Source organism: Ascaphus truei, chromosome 2 (assembly GCF_040206685.1).
Source record: "Ascaphus truei isolate aAscTru1 chromosome 2, aAscTru1.hap1, whole genome shotgun sequence".
NCBI lineage: Eukaryota > Metazoa > Chordata > Amphibia > Anura > Ascaphidae > Ascaphus > Ascaphus truei.
In genome coordinates, this window is record NC_134484.1 from 34,923,059 (window position 1) to 34,940,878 (window position 17,820).

Consider the following 17,820-nt stretch of genomic DNA (forward strand, 5'->3'; position numbering starts at 1 on the left):
ATGTACCTCAGCAATGGAGAAGAAAGGTATCCATAGCACAGATCAATTAAGCAAAATATGTTTTATATTAAAAGAGTAAAAATTGCACTTACAATATTGCAAATATAAAAAGGCACATAACACAAGCATATGTGTTTAGAAAGTCGCTAGATGCTGCCGCTCACCGCCTCTGCCTCCGTTGTGACACCAAGTCGTCATGGGACCCCCCTCAGCATGTAGCCTACGTGCTGTTGACAATCGCAGGCTCCGCTACGTCACTTCCTGGAGGGTGCCGCATCGCTTCCGGTTTCGGCGTTTGCAGCTTATACACACACATGCACATATACACACACATGCACATATATACACACACATGCACACATATACACACACATGCACACATATACACACACATGCACATATATACACACACATGCACACATATACACACACATGCACACATATACACACACATGCACATATATACACACACATGCACATATATACACACACATGCACATATATACACACACATGCACATATATACACACACATGCACATATATACACACACATGCACATATATACACACACATGCACATATACATACATACACACACATATACACACACGTGTGTGTGTGTGTGTGTGTGTGTGTGTGTGTGTGTGTGTGTGTGTGTGTGTGTGTGTGTGTGTGTGTGTGTGTGTGTATATATATATATCTATCTATAACATGTATATCTATAGCTCTATAAATAAAAAGAGAGAGAGAAATGATGATCTGGCCATCTCTTCCTGCAGTAGTGCTACAAATCGCTTCTGCATGTGCTCATGTAGCGCCGCTCCGATGACATCACCGGATCGCTCTGCAGTTTCTGGTATAATTGAGGCCTAAGAGTGGTCTCCTGCACTTGGTTATTAGCATTGCCATGTCCCATAATAAGTGTAAGTTTGAGAGCTCCGAAATCAAGGCTGCCACCACATCTAGGCAACAGGCATCTGTTTTGTGTTATAATCTCTACCGTCTCTTCCAAGATGAGTTTCCCCCAACTCTCTCACGCAGTGGGTCTCTTATTTAACATATGCAGCTGTACCACTACTTGTTTGCGATAAGCTTTTTTTACTTTGTAAACTCACTTGCTTTCTTATGGTAAATTGTGACGTAAAGTGTGTGCATTTCATACTTGATCTAAGTAGCATTTCAGTTGTACATGGTATAGCTCAGTATGCTTTCTGAGTGTTCTGTTGAAGAGCCTTTTTATGCGCTACCTAAAATATGTTTCATTTATTGATTTGGATTTGAAACTCATCACAATATGGCTTACATTGGCAACTGGACCAAATGTAAATAAAGCCGTTTCCCTGCGCCTGCTCATTCCATGTAAAATCACAAGCATCTGTTATTTCACAGGCTGTTCCAAGAATTCTCCCTTTTTTAGGAAATGTATTGGTCACTCGTGTGCTTAGAAAGATAAACTGAACTTTTCCTTGTTTGTTTTTCTGATCTTTTTCGAATAACTTGTGAGCTAACGTAACGAAATGCAATCAGTAGAATTGCCATAAAAATAATTGCAAATGCATAAAATTTACCCAAGCAGGTAGTTTCTGGCAATTTAGTCCAACCAGAACTCTGCGACTGACCGCAACACACAATGACCGCATCTAGAACACGTACATTGTACATTTTGGCTACCTGCAGGGATGGACAAATTCTGGGTGCTTGGTTGCCTAAGATTTTCCCCACCTGGCACCTATGTAGTGCGCAGATATAGCTGACCTGTCAATTACCGCTGCAACTGGCAACAGCGCTCCCCAGTGATATCAGTTCTGGATCTGAGACACTGGAACCTGCAGCAGTGATGATTGGCAGGTAAAGTCACCGCCGCTCAGTGAGGAAGCTGGGGGCAGAATGGGACGTTGTGTTCAAACAGCTGCCAGAGCTCCACCGCCATACATGTTGCCGCCAGACACCTGGCCGCAGGGCACCTTGCTGCACTTGCACTCCGTCGCCATCTTTAAATGGCAGTGTCCCGCCGCCCGCTCCAAAACAAGCTGCTGCTCACGCTCAGTCAAGCTCTTTTGGCTATTTTAATTGTAATGCATGTGATTTACTCTTTGATAAAGTGCTACCTAGCGCGAAACGTGTTAGGGAGACCGCGGTCCTCCGTTTTTTACTCTGTGCCAATAAAGCGTTTTTTTTTTTTTTGCTCTCCAGACCATCTTCCTTTCTCTCAGCTGTGCACCACCATTTCTGTGTTTTTTTTTGGTTGCTTGCGTACCCGCTAAGGCTTCCTACTGAGCCACCATTTTTAGCATGGTCCCTAATATCTTGGTTTCTCTCCTTTTTGTTTTTTTGGGGCTTTTCCAGGCATCCGAAAACAAATCTGGGTCAGTAAATGGATATGTAGACATGAATTGCTCATTAGAAATCCGTTGCTTTGCCTTGAGGTCATCATTCGTCTTGCATTCTGTCTAGACTAGCTCGTCAAAACCTCAAAAGTTTCTTCCCAGTAAAACTAGGTAGGGTAGTTGGGAGATGACTGGGGCTTTTCACCCTATCATAGTTGATAAATTTGGCAAAATGTGACTGTCCAGAAATAAAGTATTGGTGCACTGATTTATCAAACAGCCTTAAATGAATGATGTAAATGGCTATTTGTTTTATCTGTTGCAATGTGCACGGCATTTGGTAACTGCAGTTGTATATAGCAATGTTATAGTTGTTTAAAAGGTTTGTAAATACAGGCCCTGAATACTACATATTTGGATTGAACAATGGCATTCAGTACTGCTTTCTCGGCAACTCAAGGCTGAAAAACAAAGGTTGCAGTGACCCTTGTGACATAGCAAGGAAAATGGCAGCAGTGTCCAAGAAGAACAACAAATATGTCTTCCTTTTTATTTTGCTTTGAATTAGATTTTACTTATTTTACAAAGACATGGAGATTAGTATCGTAAAGATCAAGTGTGTATATTGTACAGCTGGACTTTTCAAAAGGAATAGCGATCATTTTAGTGGTAAAGACAAAGGTTTGTTAAAGCAGAAATCCTGACGGTTTATTAAAACATTTTTAATAGGATTTAAATACCGCAGTTCCTGATGTACTTACAGTTTTGGGTGCCGTTGTTCTCCTTCCATAGCGGGGAATTAAAATGGCCACAAAAAAACTCTGACCAATAGGAAGCTACAACAGATGACATTGAGACTTCCATGCTTGGAGATCCATGAAATCACAGGCACCCAAAACTGTATGTATCTCGGTAACTGGGGGCCCCCACGGAGCTGAAGATATACAATTGTGAGCGGGATTGCTGTTTTAATGTAGTGATACAGTACATTATCCAACCTTTTTTACTTTTAAATAGCTAAACTAAGGGGTCATTGTCCTACACTGGAAGATACTTCACGGTTTGGAAAAATGTTTTTCCTTTCCGAGATGGCTTCTACTTTTGAAGTTGACCCAATAGATGAGCATGATGTTATCCACCTTTGTCACTGATTTGTGATGACCTTGTATATACTGTACACAGCTCCAGAGACCTCAGTAAAACGGCCGTGTTATATTATCCAGGCACCCCACATCACTTTTTACAGTAACAAGGTGGTGAAAGTACGATGATGGATTCCAGCTTGTAAGTGTTCACGAGCAGGGCCCTCATTACCTCTCTCTATCTGTTTGTGCATGTTTGTCCTCACCTGTATGCAACTGTTTGTTTTTGTAACATACGTAACTCTGTACCCCATTGTACCGCGCTGTGGAATATGTTGGCGCTTCACAAATAAACGATCATAATAATGGAAGTTCATTCTTTTACCGGACCCTTACTCCTGAATGGTCCTCAACACCCTAAGAAGATTGAAGTATATATTTTTGATAACTTTTGATCCTTGTTGATTTTAACCTTCAGTATAAATTCTATATCCCCCATGACATGTTTGAATACAAGATTTATATATCGGTGTGTTATACCTTGCAAATAGTTTATAAATAAATGAAACAAACGAATGGAGGCTAGTGCTAGGCTGGATCTTCTGGAGATAAATATTTGTTCCATATAGTGTTCATAAAAGTGTTCATGGAATCGATATGGAATTAAGTGGATAGGTATGATGATGTTAGCAGTTGTAGTTGGCAAATAACATTCAATAATTTAACAGCCAGGACATGAGTGTCTTTAAATTATTTCTTTAACTATCCATAAATACCCATAGCCAGATGGATTAGGGGAATAGTTTAAGCTTTTAGAACTGCTTTGAATACATTTCCAAATATTACTGTGTGGGCTCAGCTGTCGTTGTGAAGTCTTTGGTCAACAAATCCCCTAGCTGAGGCTGAACAAAGCTTGTCCATAAAAACTATGTATGTGCCAAGTGTTCTGTCTTTTGTGTTACTTCATATTATTTAGTTACTTTCATATGAACAACAATATATTTGGATTCAGCTCCCTACAGTATTTAATGACCATTCTAAACAAAAAGTAAAATATGCCTTTTTTTTTTCTTCAGAAAGAAATGTAATCATTTGGGGGATTTATAAATTATGCAAAAGATTTAGATCTGTATTTCCCAAATGCAGCTGCTAGCATGATTTTGTTTAATAAAGCCTAAATATGTATTTGGTTTGACATGTATTTTACAGACAAACTTCTAACACCAAGTCCCTAGATATGTCCTTGTTCATTTATTGGTTAAAATAGACATCTCCGTTATCTTGATGTTCCATATGCCTTCTCTCTGTATTCACCTGCCCATCCTCAGATAAGTAGTGGCTGGATGTAGATAAAGGGAATGGGTTGGCTTATTCTTTGTGTTACTATTCTGTTTCATAGCAGGTCAATGTAAGAATAGGCAGAGAGTAGGCATGGACACTAGCTGCAAATTCAAGTAGCCACATTATGTCACCCAGTGGTTATATAGTCACAATGAATGTCTGTTCATGTATGCATCCTACAAATGTCTATTTATTCATTTGTCTTTTGAATAAAGTAGGAATCCTTTTAAAATTGATTTACAATGTTGATTTGGGTACACGATTGAAACATGCGTGCTGTGACATACTGTGGAGAATGTAATATATTGTTGTTGCTGTATTTAGTGATTGTACTAATTATTAGTAGGTCTTTATAAAATAAATATGTAATATAATTTTGACTTTGATTTAAAAGAAGTACTCTAATTACAATTAATTGATTTCTATTAAACTTTCTTATTATTAATTTACTATGGTCTGCTTAACTTTGAGTTAAACATTTTGGTAGAGGTTCGTGTGACCACTGTAAAAGCCATCATAGATTTAAAAATCCTTCCCACTTCTGGATAGAAAAATAAGTGGAAGTTTTCATTGGAAAAAACAGAAGACAATCCACACGGCCTGAAGTCGGGTGTTTTCTTGGAGTATCACATGCACTATAGGGTTACGTGTCCTTGTGCCATTCCGGGAAAAGCACAGGAGCAAGGAAAGTATTGATTTGTGTTTAGTGTGTTATTTGAATATGTAATATTTGAATTCAGATTAATTGTGTGTGACATTATATGGAGCTTCCAGTGTGTATGCGGTTATTCGCAGCTTTTGTATGTTTTGATGCTTTCATTTCAGCCCAACATGATATATGATATTGAAAATGTGTGATATTGATGGGAAGCATTCAATGTTACACAGTACTACAAATGCTTGTAATGCATGAACACTACATGACTGATTGCTATAGTGTGTTGAAGAGGTCATACAGTATGTTGGTAATACATACTGCAGAGAAGAATGGTTTGGAGCAGGGGTGCACAAACGGGGGGCGTGTGATTCTCTGCGGGGGTTGCTGAGGCCCCGAATGCTTCCCGAAGGCATATAAATAAAATGCCGGGGAAGCTGCGAAGGCCTTTAACTTCTCACCTTCGTTCAGACGGCTTCTGGTGACGCGTCACCATGGCAATGTGACGTCATGACGCCAGAGCCAAGGTTAGATGGGGGAGGGGCGCGAGGAGAGGGACAGCCGGCAGGGGGGAGCATTGGGAAAAGATTGTGCTCCCCTGGCTTAGAGCAGGGGTGACCAACTCCTGTCCTCAAAGCCCACCAACAGGCCAGGTTTTCAGGATATACCTGCTTCACAGGTGAACCACCTGTGCCGAAGCGGGGATATCCTTTAAATATGACCTGTTGGTGGCCCTTGAGGACTGCAGTTGGCCACCCCTGAACTGGGGCTTCTTTGCATTATACAGTACCTTAATCACAAGGTTAAATGTTCTGTGTGTCTGTTAAAGGTAAAATCCTGCTTACTCTGTCCTTCTATTATTTGTTTTTTTGTCAAACTTCCTTTACGTGCATTGTTTTTTTCATATACCTGCTTGCTAAAATATTCAAGAATTGAATTTGTCATGTAGAGCTTTTATTTTGCATTATGATTACTTCAAACCTGGTTTATAACTCAGCCCTTAATCGCTGCAGCGTTAGAACTGGTGCTACTGTCTTTTTTTTACTTTAGGAAAGCATTATCTGCAGTATTATGTTCTGTGGTATTTGGTATTGTGAGTTTTGCAGTGAGACTTATATCGCTCATTTTGAAAAGCACTTCTATTATATTACATTATGTAATGGTTACAATTTAGAGGCTGGCTTGTTCAGTGCTTTCAGCTAATCAGAACTTCAATATATGGTGCAAAATGGGACTGAACTGTAATATCTTCAATCTAACTTTCATGACTCGTGCATTTGTAAAAATATGTTTTTCTCTTGTTGTTTTGAGGCTGTGTTTAGGTCACACATGATTTGTTTCTGGGCATCATTGTGTTCTGTTTGTGTTCATCATAAGCAGTAAATTTAAAAGGATTTCCTTTTTTCTTCTTCCAGGCTTTAGATCAAGATAGAACTGCGCTACAGAAAGTGAAAAAATCTGTGAAGGCAATTTATAATTCTGGGCAAGGTAAGTTGTGATAACTGCATCTTTTTTAATTTTTTTGATTATCGTTATATCATCTTCATATCTTTTTTTTTTTTTTTTTTTTTTTTTTTTTAAAGCACCTGCTTTCAAATCTAATGGGGGAAAGCAAACATTTATATCCTCCAAAAGGGGTAGAGAAGGCAAAAATAAGTGCCTTATCCTCTCTTGTGTACCACTCCTCACGCCTATTTCGCTGGTCTCTGTGATCTCTTTCCCAACTATCTGCTTCCACAACGTTCGGCCACCTGTGCCCAATCCTGATTTGAATGCCCCTGTTCTCCTCCTATCTCTAAAACGTTCTACCAAATATTATAAAACCTTCTGAAACGGTAGATGTCATATATGGCACACCTACGAGCACTTGACCTGCATATGGGACAAGGGTTAATACACAGCTATCTAGCTGATCCACTTTTTACCTTCCGCAGAGGTCCCTCAAATGAGTAATATCTCCCCTCAGTCTGTCCCAATATACCATCTGTCACAAACGGCACATTTGTGAGTACATGACTTAGATATGCGACCAGGGTTAATACACACGGCTAAACTAGCCAACTTAACTTTATCCTGTGTAAAGTGCTTTCAATGAGTTAATATTTACCTCTTGCTTGCAATCATCTACTCGCTGCCACCACCCCAGAAATATGAAAATAAAATCTTTATCTGCCAGGGTTTAAGATACCTGTTTATTTATAAAAAAAAAAAAAAACTATGCACTTAACACACAATCTGTTGTACAAAATATGTCCGAAAATGTACTTGACTATACAAAGTGTACAAACAGTTCATTCAGAGCCCAAAGCATCACTTATTAAAGTTTTGTTTAAAAAATATATATATATATATATAAATAAATACAGTGCTCAGATTACAAAAAAGATTATTACAAGAACATAGTTCTAATAAATGCAGTAATGAACAGAAAAAGTGACAGAGGTCACAGCAGTCCCTTATTAATTGCACTCTAGCAGAATAATGGGATACCTAACTCATTAGGAGGAAAAACATCAAATGTAATGTGTATATATATGATAAACCCTAAAAAGTGTCACGTTCAAGACACATCAAATTAGCTAATCCCAACAGATATGTGCCTTCCTAAATATATCAGAAAACGAGTCAATAGTATCACTCATCAATGATCAACAGACCTATTGCAGATCTATGGCACACAAAGGGGTTAACCTCCAAAAAGATATAGGTACCCTCAGTAGGGATCTAAGTCCCAGATGTAAAAGACAATAAGGGGGATACAATATCCACTAGAAGACTAATGTCTAAATAGTAAATGATCAAACAATGTATAATATAATGATAGTTCGGCCAGAATGACCAATTATATACACAGATAAGGTCTAGTAGCCAAAATATAATAGTAACATCCACAGATAAAATAAAAAAAATAAAAAACTTTAATTAACCAAATAATCGCCGAAAGACAAGTGACATAAAAATAAACAATATGTGTAATGTTTAAAAAAATAAATAAATAAAACCCTGTACTACACTATTATACATTGTTTTCTCCCTATACACATTAGTGCTACCCTTCTCCCACCCGCTCCCCTTATAGGTTTTTTTTTTTTTTTTAAACATTACACATATTGTTTATTTTTATGTCACTTGTCTTTCGGCGATTATTTGGTTAATTAAAGCTTTTTATTTTTTGATTTTATCTGTGGATGTTACTATTATATTTTGGCTACTAGACCTTATCTGTTTATATAATTGGTCATTCTGGTCGAACTATCATTATATTATACATTGTTTGATCATTTACTATTTAGACATTAGTCTTCTAGTGGATATTGTATCCCCTTATTGTCTTTTACATCTGGGACTTAGATCCCTACTGAGGATACCTATATCTTTTGGGAGGTTAACCCCTTTGTGTGCCATAGATCTGCAATAGGTCTGTTGATCATTGATGAGTGATACTATTGACTCGTTTCCTGATATATTTAGAAAGGCACATATCTGTTAGGATTAGCTAATTTGATGTGTCTTGAACGTGACACTTTTTAGGGTTTATCATATATATACACATTACATTTTATGTGTTTCCTCTTAATGATTTGGGTATCCCATCATTCTGCTAGAGTGCAATTAATAAGGGACTGCTGTAACCTCTGTCACTTTTTCTGTTCATTATAGTCTTTTTCCCTGTGCACCAGGCCTATGCTACATCATTTTGATATTATGGTTTGAGCAGTGTTTCATCTCTCTTCTACATTCTAATAAATGCAGGTCAGTTTCTTAGAATAAAAGGATAAAAGATGAACAGAAATCCCTATACAGTACGTTACCATATGTCATAGGTTTTTCCCAGAGAGGTCACTGGCGTAGGAAAGATGAGAACTCACGTGTCTGATCCTGAAACACACCTCTTGCTGAATTCTAACTCATAATAAAAATGTAGGGCTTTATATTCTAACTCCCTTTCATTGAGAACACCACAAGCCCACTCCAATCAGCCATGGGGTTGGCAGTTTTATGACTGGAAAGAAAAAAACTACATTTCTTGACGTTTAAAGACCTCATATCTTAATTTCTCAAATACTGAGACAGATGCGAGTTACACCTATAGGTTCAAGTGAGTTTGCAAAATGTAACAATACTAATTGCTCCTAAATTTGAGCGTCAAATGGATGTCTGTCCCTTGCCACCTCCTAAACCTCAAGTGTTTGGCCTTCTTGCATCGGTCTCCTTGCAAGGATTACAAATATCTCTATACGTTAGTCTTCAGAATAGTTGTCATCCCATGACATCCTATTTTTAATATAGCCCTCAGCTAGGTGGTGACCTGTTTGTCACCTCTTTCTGTGATGCACATGGGATATTTCAAGAATGCAAAGATTTATTTGAGGCTGACAGCCCAGAATCTAGCTATTGTCCACAGCCTTCCAAACAATATATACAGTAAGTCCTCGTTTTACGACGCTTCGTTTTACGACTAATGGCTTATCCGACGCGGTCCAATGCATCCCTATGGCCGGTTTTACGACGCCAAAATGGCTTATCCGACGCTTTGCAAAGTTGCAACATTATGTCAATCAGAAGGCTGCAGTCAGGAAAATCATCCAGATCAGTCTGTGTGAAGGTTTAGTGGTGTATTTATGCTTTTAAACATGTCTAACGGTTTTATTATACAGTTCTGGATTCCATAAATATAATGTTTACATCATAATTTGTGTGTGCTGCATATCTTATTGCTTGAGTAAAATATTTTGTGTATTTTAGCATTAAAAATGCCTTCAGGAACACTGAAACAGTGTTCCTATGGGAAAACTTGTTTCGCTTTACAACGCTTCGCTATCCGACGCCATTTTGAGTAACACATTGTGTCAGATAACCGAGGACTGCCTGTATTTCACTTTTAGTGGGCCATCATGGATAGCACTCCAATTAAGACCTCTTTGTAGATCAACATAGACACAGGAAGGGTCTTGACCTGTCATTAAAAAAAACCCATGTATTTGTATTTTTAAGCCATATTAACCCCTGAAGCACCAGATTGATTAAAATACTTAAATGTATTATCATATTATCGTGACTGTAGATAATGCAGTAATTATTATTTTGTTACTATTTAATCACATTCTATTTAGATTTAAATAATGTTAAATTATAGATATGATTTTTTTTTTTTTTGTTTTTTTTGTTCATGTAATTCCATCACCCAATAACCATTTTACCAAAAATATACTCCCTACTGGAATTAAAGGGGTTACATTTACTTTTTACCCTAAAAAGTGGTTTTACCTAAGAGGATTCGCTACTAGGTAGTGTTTCCTCTTGGTCATCTAAAAGCTCCCATATATCTTTGAGGTAGCCTTATTAGATTGAGATAGAGGTATCACTTTTTAGATCTAGTATTCAGATTATTAGTATTACAAACTACATAAGATATATGCTTAATAACAAATATTTTTTTTAATACTTTTTTTCATACAGTCTTAAATAAACCTCAAATCTAAAGGCATTAAACAACTTGGAGAAAAATTCAATCCCTTCTTCAGAACTCAAAGACTAAGATCTGGTTTAGACTCTTTTGATATGTTTAATAATAATAACAATTGGTCATCTTTCCGACCGCCTCGGTGCCAAATCTTCCCACTGCATTGAACGCCTTTGCCCCGAGTCCTCTGAATCTCCCTCTTAGGGTACTTTTCTCAATCTGTTCGTTCCTTTCCCCAAAAGGAATCTTCTCAGACTTGAGAGGTCAAGATTAAGCTGCCGGACAAGGACAAATCAGACATGGAGGTCCCTTCTGATTCTAAAGTGAAAGAAAATTGTTCAGTCGAATCATCTTTTAAATCAAGCTCTTACCTTCCCTGGCGGTTCCTTAAAATGATCACTGCGTAAAATGTCACAAATCTTGTGACTAATTGATCTCGCTTGTAAGAAGAGAATGATCAAAATGGTTATTTTTACCTTAAACCCCAGAATAGTTGCTTGTTTTTTTAATTTATTTATTGGAAATATTCATTCCTGTTGGATTTTATTGAGTTTCCCCCCTTTAACCTTAACACCAGGTGTTTTTCATACTGTTTTTGTAAAACTGTATGGTAGAATTCCCTCGTATATTATAATCTGAACCAAACTGCAGTTCCTACGGATGCTTAAAAATTGTGCAACAAGAATATCCTTTTTCACTGTTGGGTGAAAAAAAGAACTATTATAATGTAAATAAGAATTGCTGGAAGTGGGTTTCCTATACATACGTGCAGTGATGTTATCCTCAAAACAGAAAACAAGGACCACCATCATCAGCATTAATTTTTTTAAGTAAATACAGGCCTCCACTTAAGGGAGCCCTGCAATACTTTACAGTCCGTTTGAGAACAACTTCAATTAAAAATAATTATTTTGTTACACAGGAGACAGTACGGAAAAGCCAGAATTCTAACAATACATGGTTGCATTAAATGAACAAAGGTTATAAACATTCAGTTTACAGAGATTTCATGGACAGTCAGAGATATGATTATGGGCATAAGTATCATTTACAGACAGCAGTAAAATTGTGTTAGAAAACATAGGATTGACCTTCAATGTGTTAGAAGAGGCCTTGCTTCAAGGAGCTTTCAATCTACAGGCAGGGCCGTCTTAACAGCATTGTAGGCCCCCGGGCAAATCAGTGCACTGGGCCCTGCAAAATTTCTCTCGCGAATGCAGACATGCCAACTCTCCGCTACAAGTCGTAATTTTTCTCCTTCTGCCGAGTTAGCGGGAGATTTGAACGTTGAGGCGGGTGATTGGAAAATTAGTGTTAAATTCTGGTCTGTGCATAGATTAGCATGGGGCCCCTATGCTCGTGGGGCCCCCGGGCAACTGCCCAGCGTGCCACCATGCATTAAGACGGCACTGTCTATAGGCAGGGTAAGTTGAAACATTGGATACAAGGGATGAGGGGGTTAGTAAGTATCGGAAGCAATAGATCAGCTGTAACATCACCAAACGGCAACACCCTTTGAATGACCTTTGGCAGCCGCCTAAGGCTTTGAGGCGACACAAGGGTTATGCCCCAGAGATTCTCTTTGGGGAAATGAAAAAAGCAGCAAGGCACCCCACAGTACCTCAGTCAGACATGCAGGGGGTAGAGGCTGATGGGCTCCGAGGGGTCTTTGAAGTGGCTCGTGTCCTCAAGCTTTTAACCCCTTCCACGCTGGCTTGGCGGACAGGGGCAGTAACAGCATATTGGGGAGCCTTCCTTAGGGAAACGCCTTTGGGGCGACTCAGGTGTTATGTTCCAGAGATTCATTGTGGAAATGAAAAAAGCTGCAAGGCAACGCACTCAATCAGAAATGCAGGGGGGGGCGGGTGGCTCAAAGTATGAAAGAATGAGAGAGATGCAAAACTAAAAAGATATATCTGATGCACGCAGGACACAAAGGTGCCAGAAAAACTCTAACACAATATAATCATAAAAATAATCCACAGTTACAAAGTAGCAAAAAGTTTAAAGAAAAACTTTGTTTATTAGGCTATTTTTTAGACATGAGGGGACATTATAGCAAACAGTAATGTTTCAGATCACCATGATCCTTTTTCAAACCGTGATGATGTTATCCTCGGATTTTCAAATCTAGGAAATCTAATTGCTTATCTACTAAAAACGATGTAATGACATATACATACCATTATTCTGCAGGTGTGGTGGGCAAGCGGATTACACTTTGGCCACATTTTTTAAGTAAAACCTCAATTGTATGCAGCAGGATTCAAATGATAAGAAAGAGTTCATGTTGGGCTTTAGTGAATTTTGAGGTGCTTTCATCCTTTTTGGTCACTCTTCAACAGCACTCCAGTAAAAGTTATAAAACGTTGCGTGTACTATATATAGTGGATGAGCTTCCATAACACATGGAACTGGATCAATGTGGAGTTGTGCTGGGACGTTGACATTAAGCCACAGTGGTGCTCAACTCCAGTCCTCAAGAACCCACCCCCTCTCCCCCCCCCCCCCCAACAGGTCAGATTTTGAGGCTATCCCAGCTTCAGCACAGGTGGCTCAATCAGTATCTGACTGAGCCACCTGTGCTGAAGCTGGGTTATCTTCAAAACCTGACCTGTGGGAGGGCGCTTGAGGACTGGAGTCGAGCACCCCTGCATTAAGGTACCCTATGCAACCAGGCACATGGGTTTTTCTGTGCCTCGTTTAGATTTCTTTCAGCGTGCAGGTCGCCTGTTCAGTGGCCCAATCACGTGTTCCGTGCAAAGTATTTTACAAAGCCAGATCTGACAAGGTTGTTGAGCGTTGTTTTATTTCCCCCCCTTTTTAAAAATAAATGTTTTATTTCTATTCCTTCCACAATTGTCTCACTGTAGAAAGTATTACATTTCTCTTTAAGAGGCTTCATAACAATATTTTTTATTTAATTGTACATCTTAAAATATTACTGTACTTGTCAAATGTCCTTGAGGTTAATGAACCCGCAATAGAGTAATTGGCCAGCATTTGGGAAGCAAAATGGATCTGTAGTCGAGTAGCCTGCATTTCCTGTTGCTAATGTCATTTGACCTTGAGGAAGATGTCTGTAAAATTAGAATTGTGGTGGGAGGTTTTAAATTTCAGCAAATTCTTGTCTAACGTGAGCACTAAAATATCAGACCATTTTACCAATTACTACTTGTAAGTGTTTTTTTGAGTCTCGTAGTTGACCAATATTTATTTATCAGATAACAAATTCTGCTTTCCTGCCTGCTCGTGCAACTGAAGAGACTCTTGGTGCCATTACAATAAAGTTAAAACCGGTCATTTAGCGCATCATATGCTATTTTTAACGATTTGTTTTTTCTAGTGTTTCTAGTATTTTTTTTGATTTGTAAGTGTAAGCCTAAAAATGTAACTGTAAAAAGTGCAATAAATGTCATTGTTCTGGAAGCATTGCATATTATTTATTGAATCAATTATAAAACATTTTAGATGGCAATTATGAGGCATTTTTCATACCATGTAATATAGCAATAACTGAAATTATCTCCTTTAATTGCCCTATCACTGTTCCAAAAATAGTATAAATGTTAGTGTAAATTATTGTTATACCATATCCACATAATCACACACACACACACACACACACACACACACACACACACACACACACACACACACACACACACACACACACACACACACACACAATCACACACACACACACACAATCACACACACACACACAATCACACACAATCACACACACACACACAATCACACACAATCACACACAATCACACACACACACACACACAATCACACACACAATCACACACAATCACACACAATCTCACACACAATCACACACACAATCACAAACACACACACACACACACACACACACACACACACACACACACACACACACACACACACACACACACACACACACAATCACACAATCACACAATCACACAATCACACACACAATCACACAATCACACAATCACACACACACACAATCACACACACACACACACACAAACAATCACACACACACAATCACACACACAATCACACACACAATCACACACACACACACAATCACACACACACACAATCACACACACACACACACAATCACACACACACACAATCACACACACACACACACACAATCACACACACACACACACACACACAATCACACACACACACACACACACACAATCACACACACACACACACACACACACACAATCACACACACACACAATCACACACACACACACAATCACACACACACACACAATCACACACACACACAATCACACACACACACACACAATCACACACACACACACACACACACACACAATCACACACACACACACACAATCACACACACACACACACAATCACACACACACACACACAATCACACACACACACACACACACAATCACACACACACACACAATCACACACACACACACACACAATCACACACACACACACACACACACACAATCACACACACACACAATCACACACACACACACACAATCACACACACACAATCACACACACACAATCACACACACAATGTATAGACAAGCAAATGTAAAAGTACAAAATATCCAGACTTCACATTATAAGCAATGGACGGACCTCCGCCGGCAGATCCCGCAATGGGTGGATGACATGACCTCTAAAGCCGGGTGCGCCAAGCTGAAGGACCAACCAGTAATGCAAGGAACTCCAAGAGCATCAGTCAGTGCAAGCGTCTGGACCGACGTGTATAAGTCCTGATAGGAACAGGTAGTGTTGGGGTTAAACTCCTGCGAAGGGCCTAGCCTGCAGTTCCAGTCTGGATGGGTACTATGTTGCCTTATCCATGGGCAGGCCTAAACCAACAGTTGGAGTGTCATAGCTGGGGAGGGTACTGACTGGGTCACATGTATATGGTGTGATGCCTGTCAGTACCTAGACCTGTCCTGTTATGGGGTGGGGTTACAAGCCCTTCCCCCGGGTATAAAAGCTGACGCTCCACCAAATTGAGGAGTGCTATTGGCTATGAGTAAGCTGTATGGTATGGTGTGATACCCTTTTCCCTGCAAGAGGGTAAAGGAGATTAGAAGGGACTCTTGGGGCCTCAAGCCCCTGGGGTCTGCTCCAGGGAACGGAGATATGCCATGTTGTCTGAACGGGGGGGGGGGGGAGGGGAAGAGATACAGGTGATATATATATATATATATCACAGACATATATGTGTGTATTTATTTATTTATTTATAAAATATTTTACCAGGAAGTAATACATTGAGAGTTACATCTCGTTTTCAAGTATGTCCTGGGCACAGAGTTAAGACAAATAATATATGGTTACAAATACAGTTACATAAATGAACAGGGTATACATTATATACAAGACATTGCATGCACAGTTAAAGAAAATATATATTATGGGAGTATGAAACAGTTACAGACCAGATTAAAATGTGAGACAGCCTTAGATTTGAAAGAACTTAAACTGGTGGTGGATGTGAGAGTCTCCGGTAGGTTGTTCCAGTTTTGCGGTGCACGGTAAGAGAAGGAGGCACGCCGGATACTTTTTTGAGCCTTGGAAGCATGAACAGTCTTTTGGAGTTTGATCTCAGATGATAAATGCTGCATGTGGTAGGGGTGAGGAGCTTGTTTAGATAGCTGGGTAGCTTGCCCATAAAGAATTTAAAGGCAAAACAGGAAAGGTGAACTTTGCGCCTAGACTCTAGTGATGACCAATCTAGTTCTTTGAGCATTTCGCAGTGATGTGTGTTGTAGTTGCATTGGAGAACAAAACGACAAATTGAATTGTAGAGGGTGTCAAGTTTGTTACAGTGGGGTTGAGGTGCCGAGCCATATACTATGGCTCCATAGTCAATAATTGGCATTAGCATCTGCTGTTCGATACACTTTCTGACCAGGAGACGTAGGGAGGATTTGTTCCTGTAAAGTACCCCTAGTTTGGCATAGGTCTTGATTGTCAGGGTATCAATGTGCATCCCGAATGTTAAGTGGGAGTCAAACCATATGCCCAGGTATTTAAAACTAGTGACAGGGGTTAGGGTGGTGTTAGTGTTGGTTCTAATCTGGAGCTCAGTCGCTGGAAGCTTTACAAATTTAGTCTTGGTCCCAAATACCATTGTTACAGTCTTGTCAGTGTTTAAAAACAGTTTGTTTTGGGAAATCCAGTTTTCGAGTCTGAAAAAGTCAGACTGAAGTATATGTTGAAGATCAGAGAGGCTATGGCTGTGTGTATTTTTCCATGACTTTGGATAAAATTGGGAGAAGTGAGATTGGCCTGTAGTTTGAGACAGTGTTTTTGTCCCCACTTTTGAAGATTGGGACAACTCTGGCAGTTTTCTAGGTCTTAGGGATATGGCCTGCAGACAGGATAGAGTTGACTATGGAAGCAATTGGTTTGGCAATGGCTGGGGCACCAAGTCGTAGGAACCTAGATTGTAGTAAGTCGGGTCCACATTGGCTGCTTAGTTTTAATTTGAGGAGCGCTTGTGTAATCTCCTCTTCGGATACTGGGCCAAATTGAAAGTTGTGGGCAGTGTTGGGAGTGGGTGGGGCTATGTGGGTACTCCCAGGATGTGATTCAGGTTTGTGGTTTGGGCTGCGTTTTGCTAATAAGTTAGTGGCACACCCCACAAAGTAATCATTGAATGCATTTGCAATGTCAGTGGGGTTTGTCAGAGTAGTATCCCCCTTAGTGATATTACTTGGTTGTTGATGGTTAGGTGGCTATAATATATTGTTGATAACCTTCCAGAAGTTAGCTGGGTTTGATGTATTCTGGTGGAGATTGTCAGAGTAATAGTGTGCCTTGTTTGCCTTGTGCGCATGTTCCGCAAGCATCTGTAGTGATTGAGATCCTTGGTAGTGCCAGTTATTTTGTAGCTTTTCCACAAGGTATCCCAGA

At 39.4% G+C, this 17,820-nt stretch overlaps 1 protein-coding gene across 3 annotated transcripts in view; it reads left to right on the plus strand.

Annotated features, from left to right (window-relative positions):
- Nucleotides 1-17,820, plus strand: part of ASAP1 (ArfGAP with SH3 domain, ankyrin repeat and PH domain 1) — a 365,433-nt gene that overhangs the window by 217,523 nt on the left and 130,090 nt on the right. For all 3 annotated transcript variants that reach the window (XM_075582010.1, XM_075582015.1, XM_075582011.1), the window contains one exon: nt 6,821-6,893. In XM_075582010.1, coding sequence (XP_075438125.1) covers nt 6,821-6,893 — 73 coding nt within the window. The remainder of the gene's footprint in view (nt 1-6,820; nt 6,894-17,820) is intronic.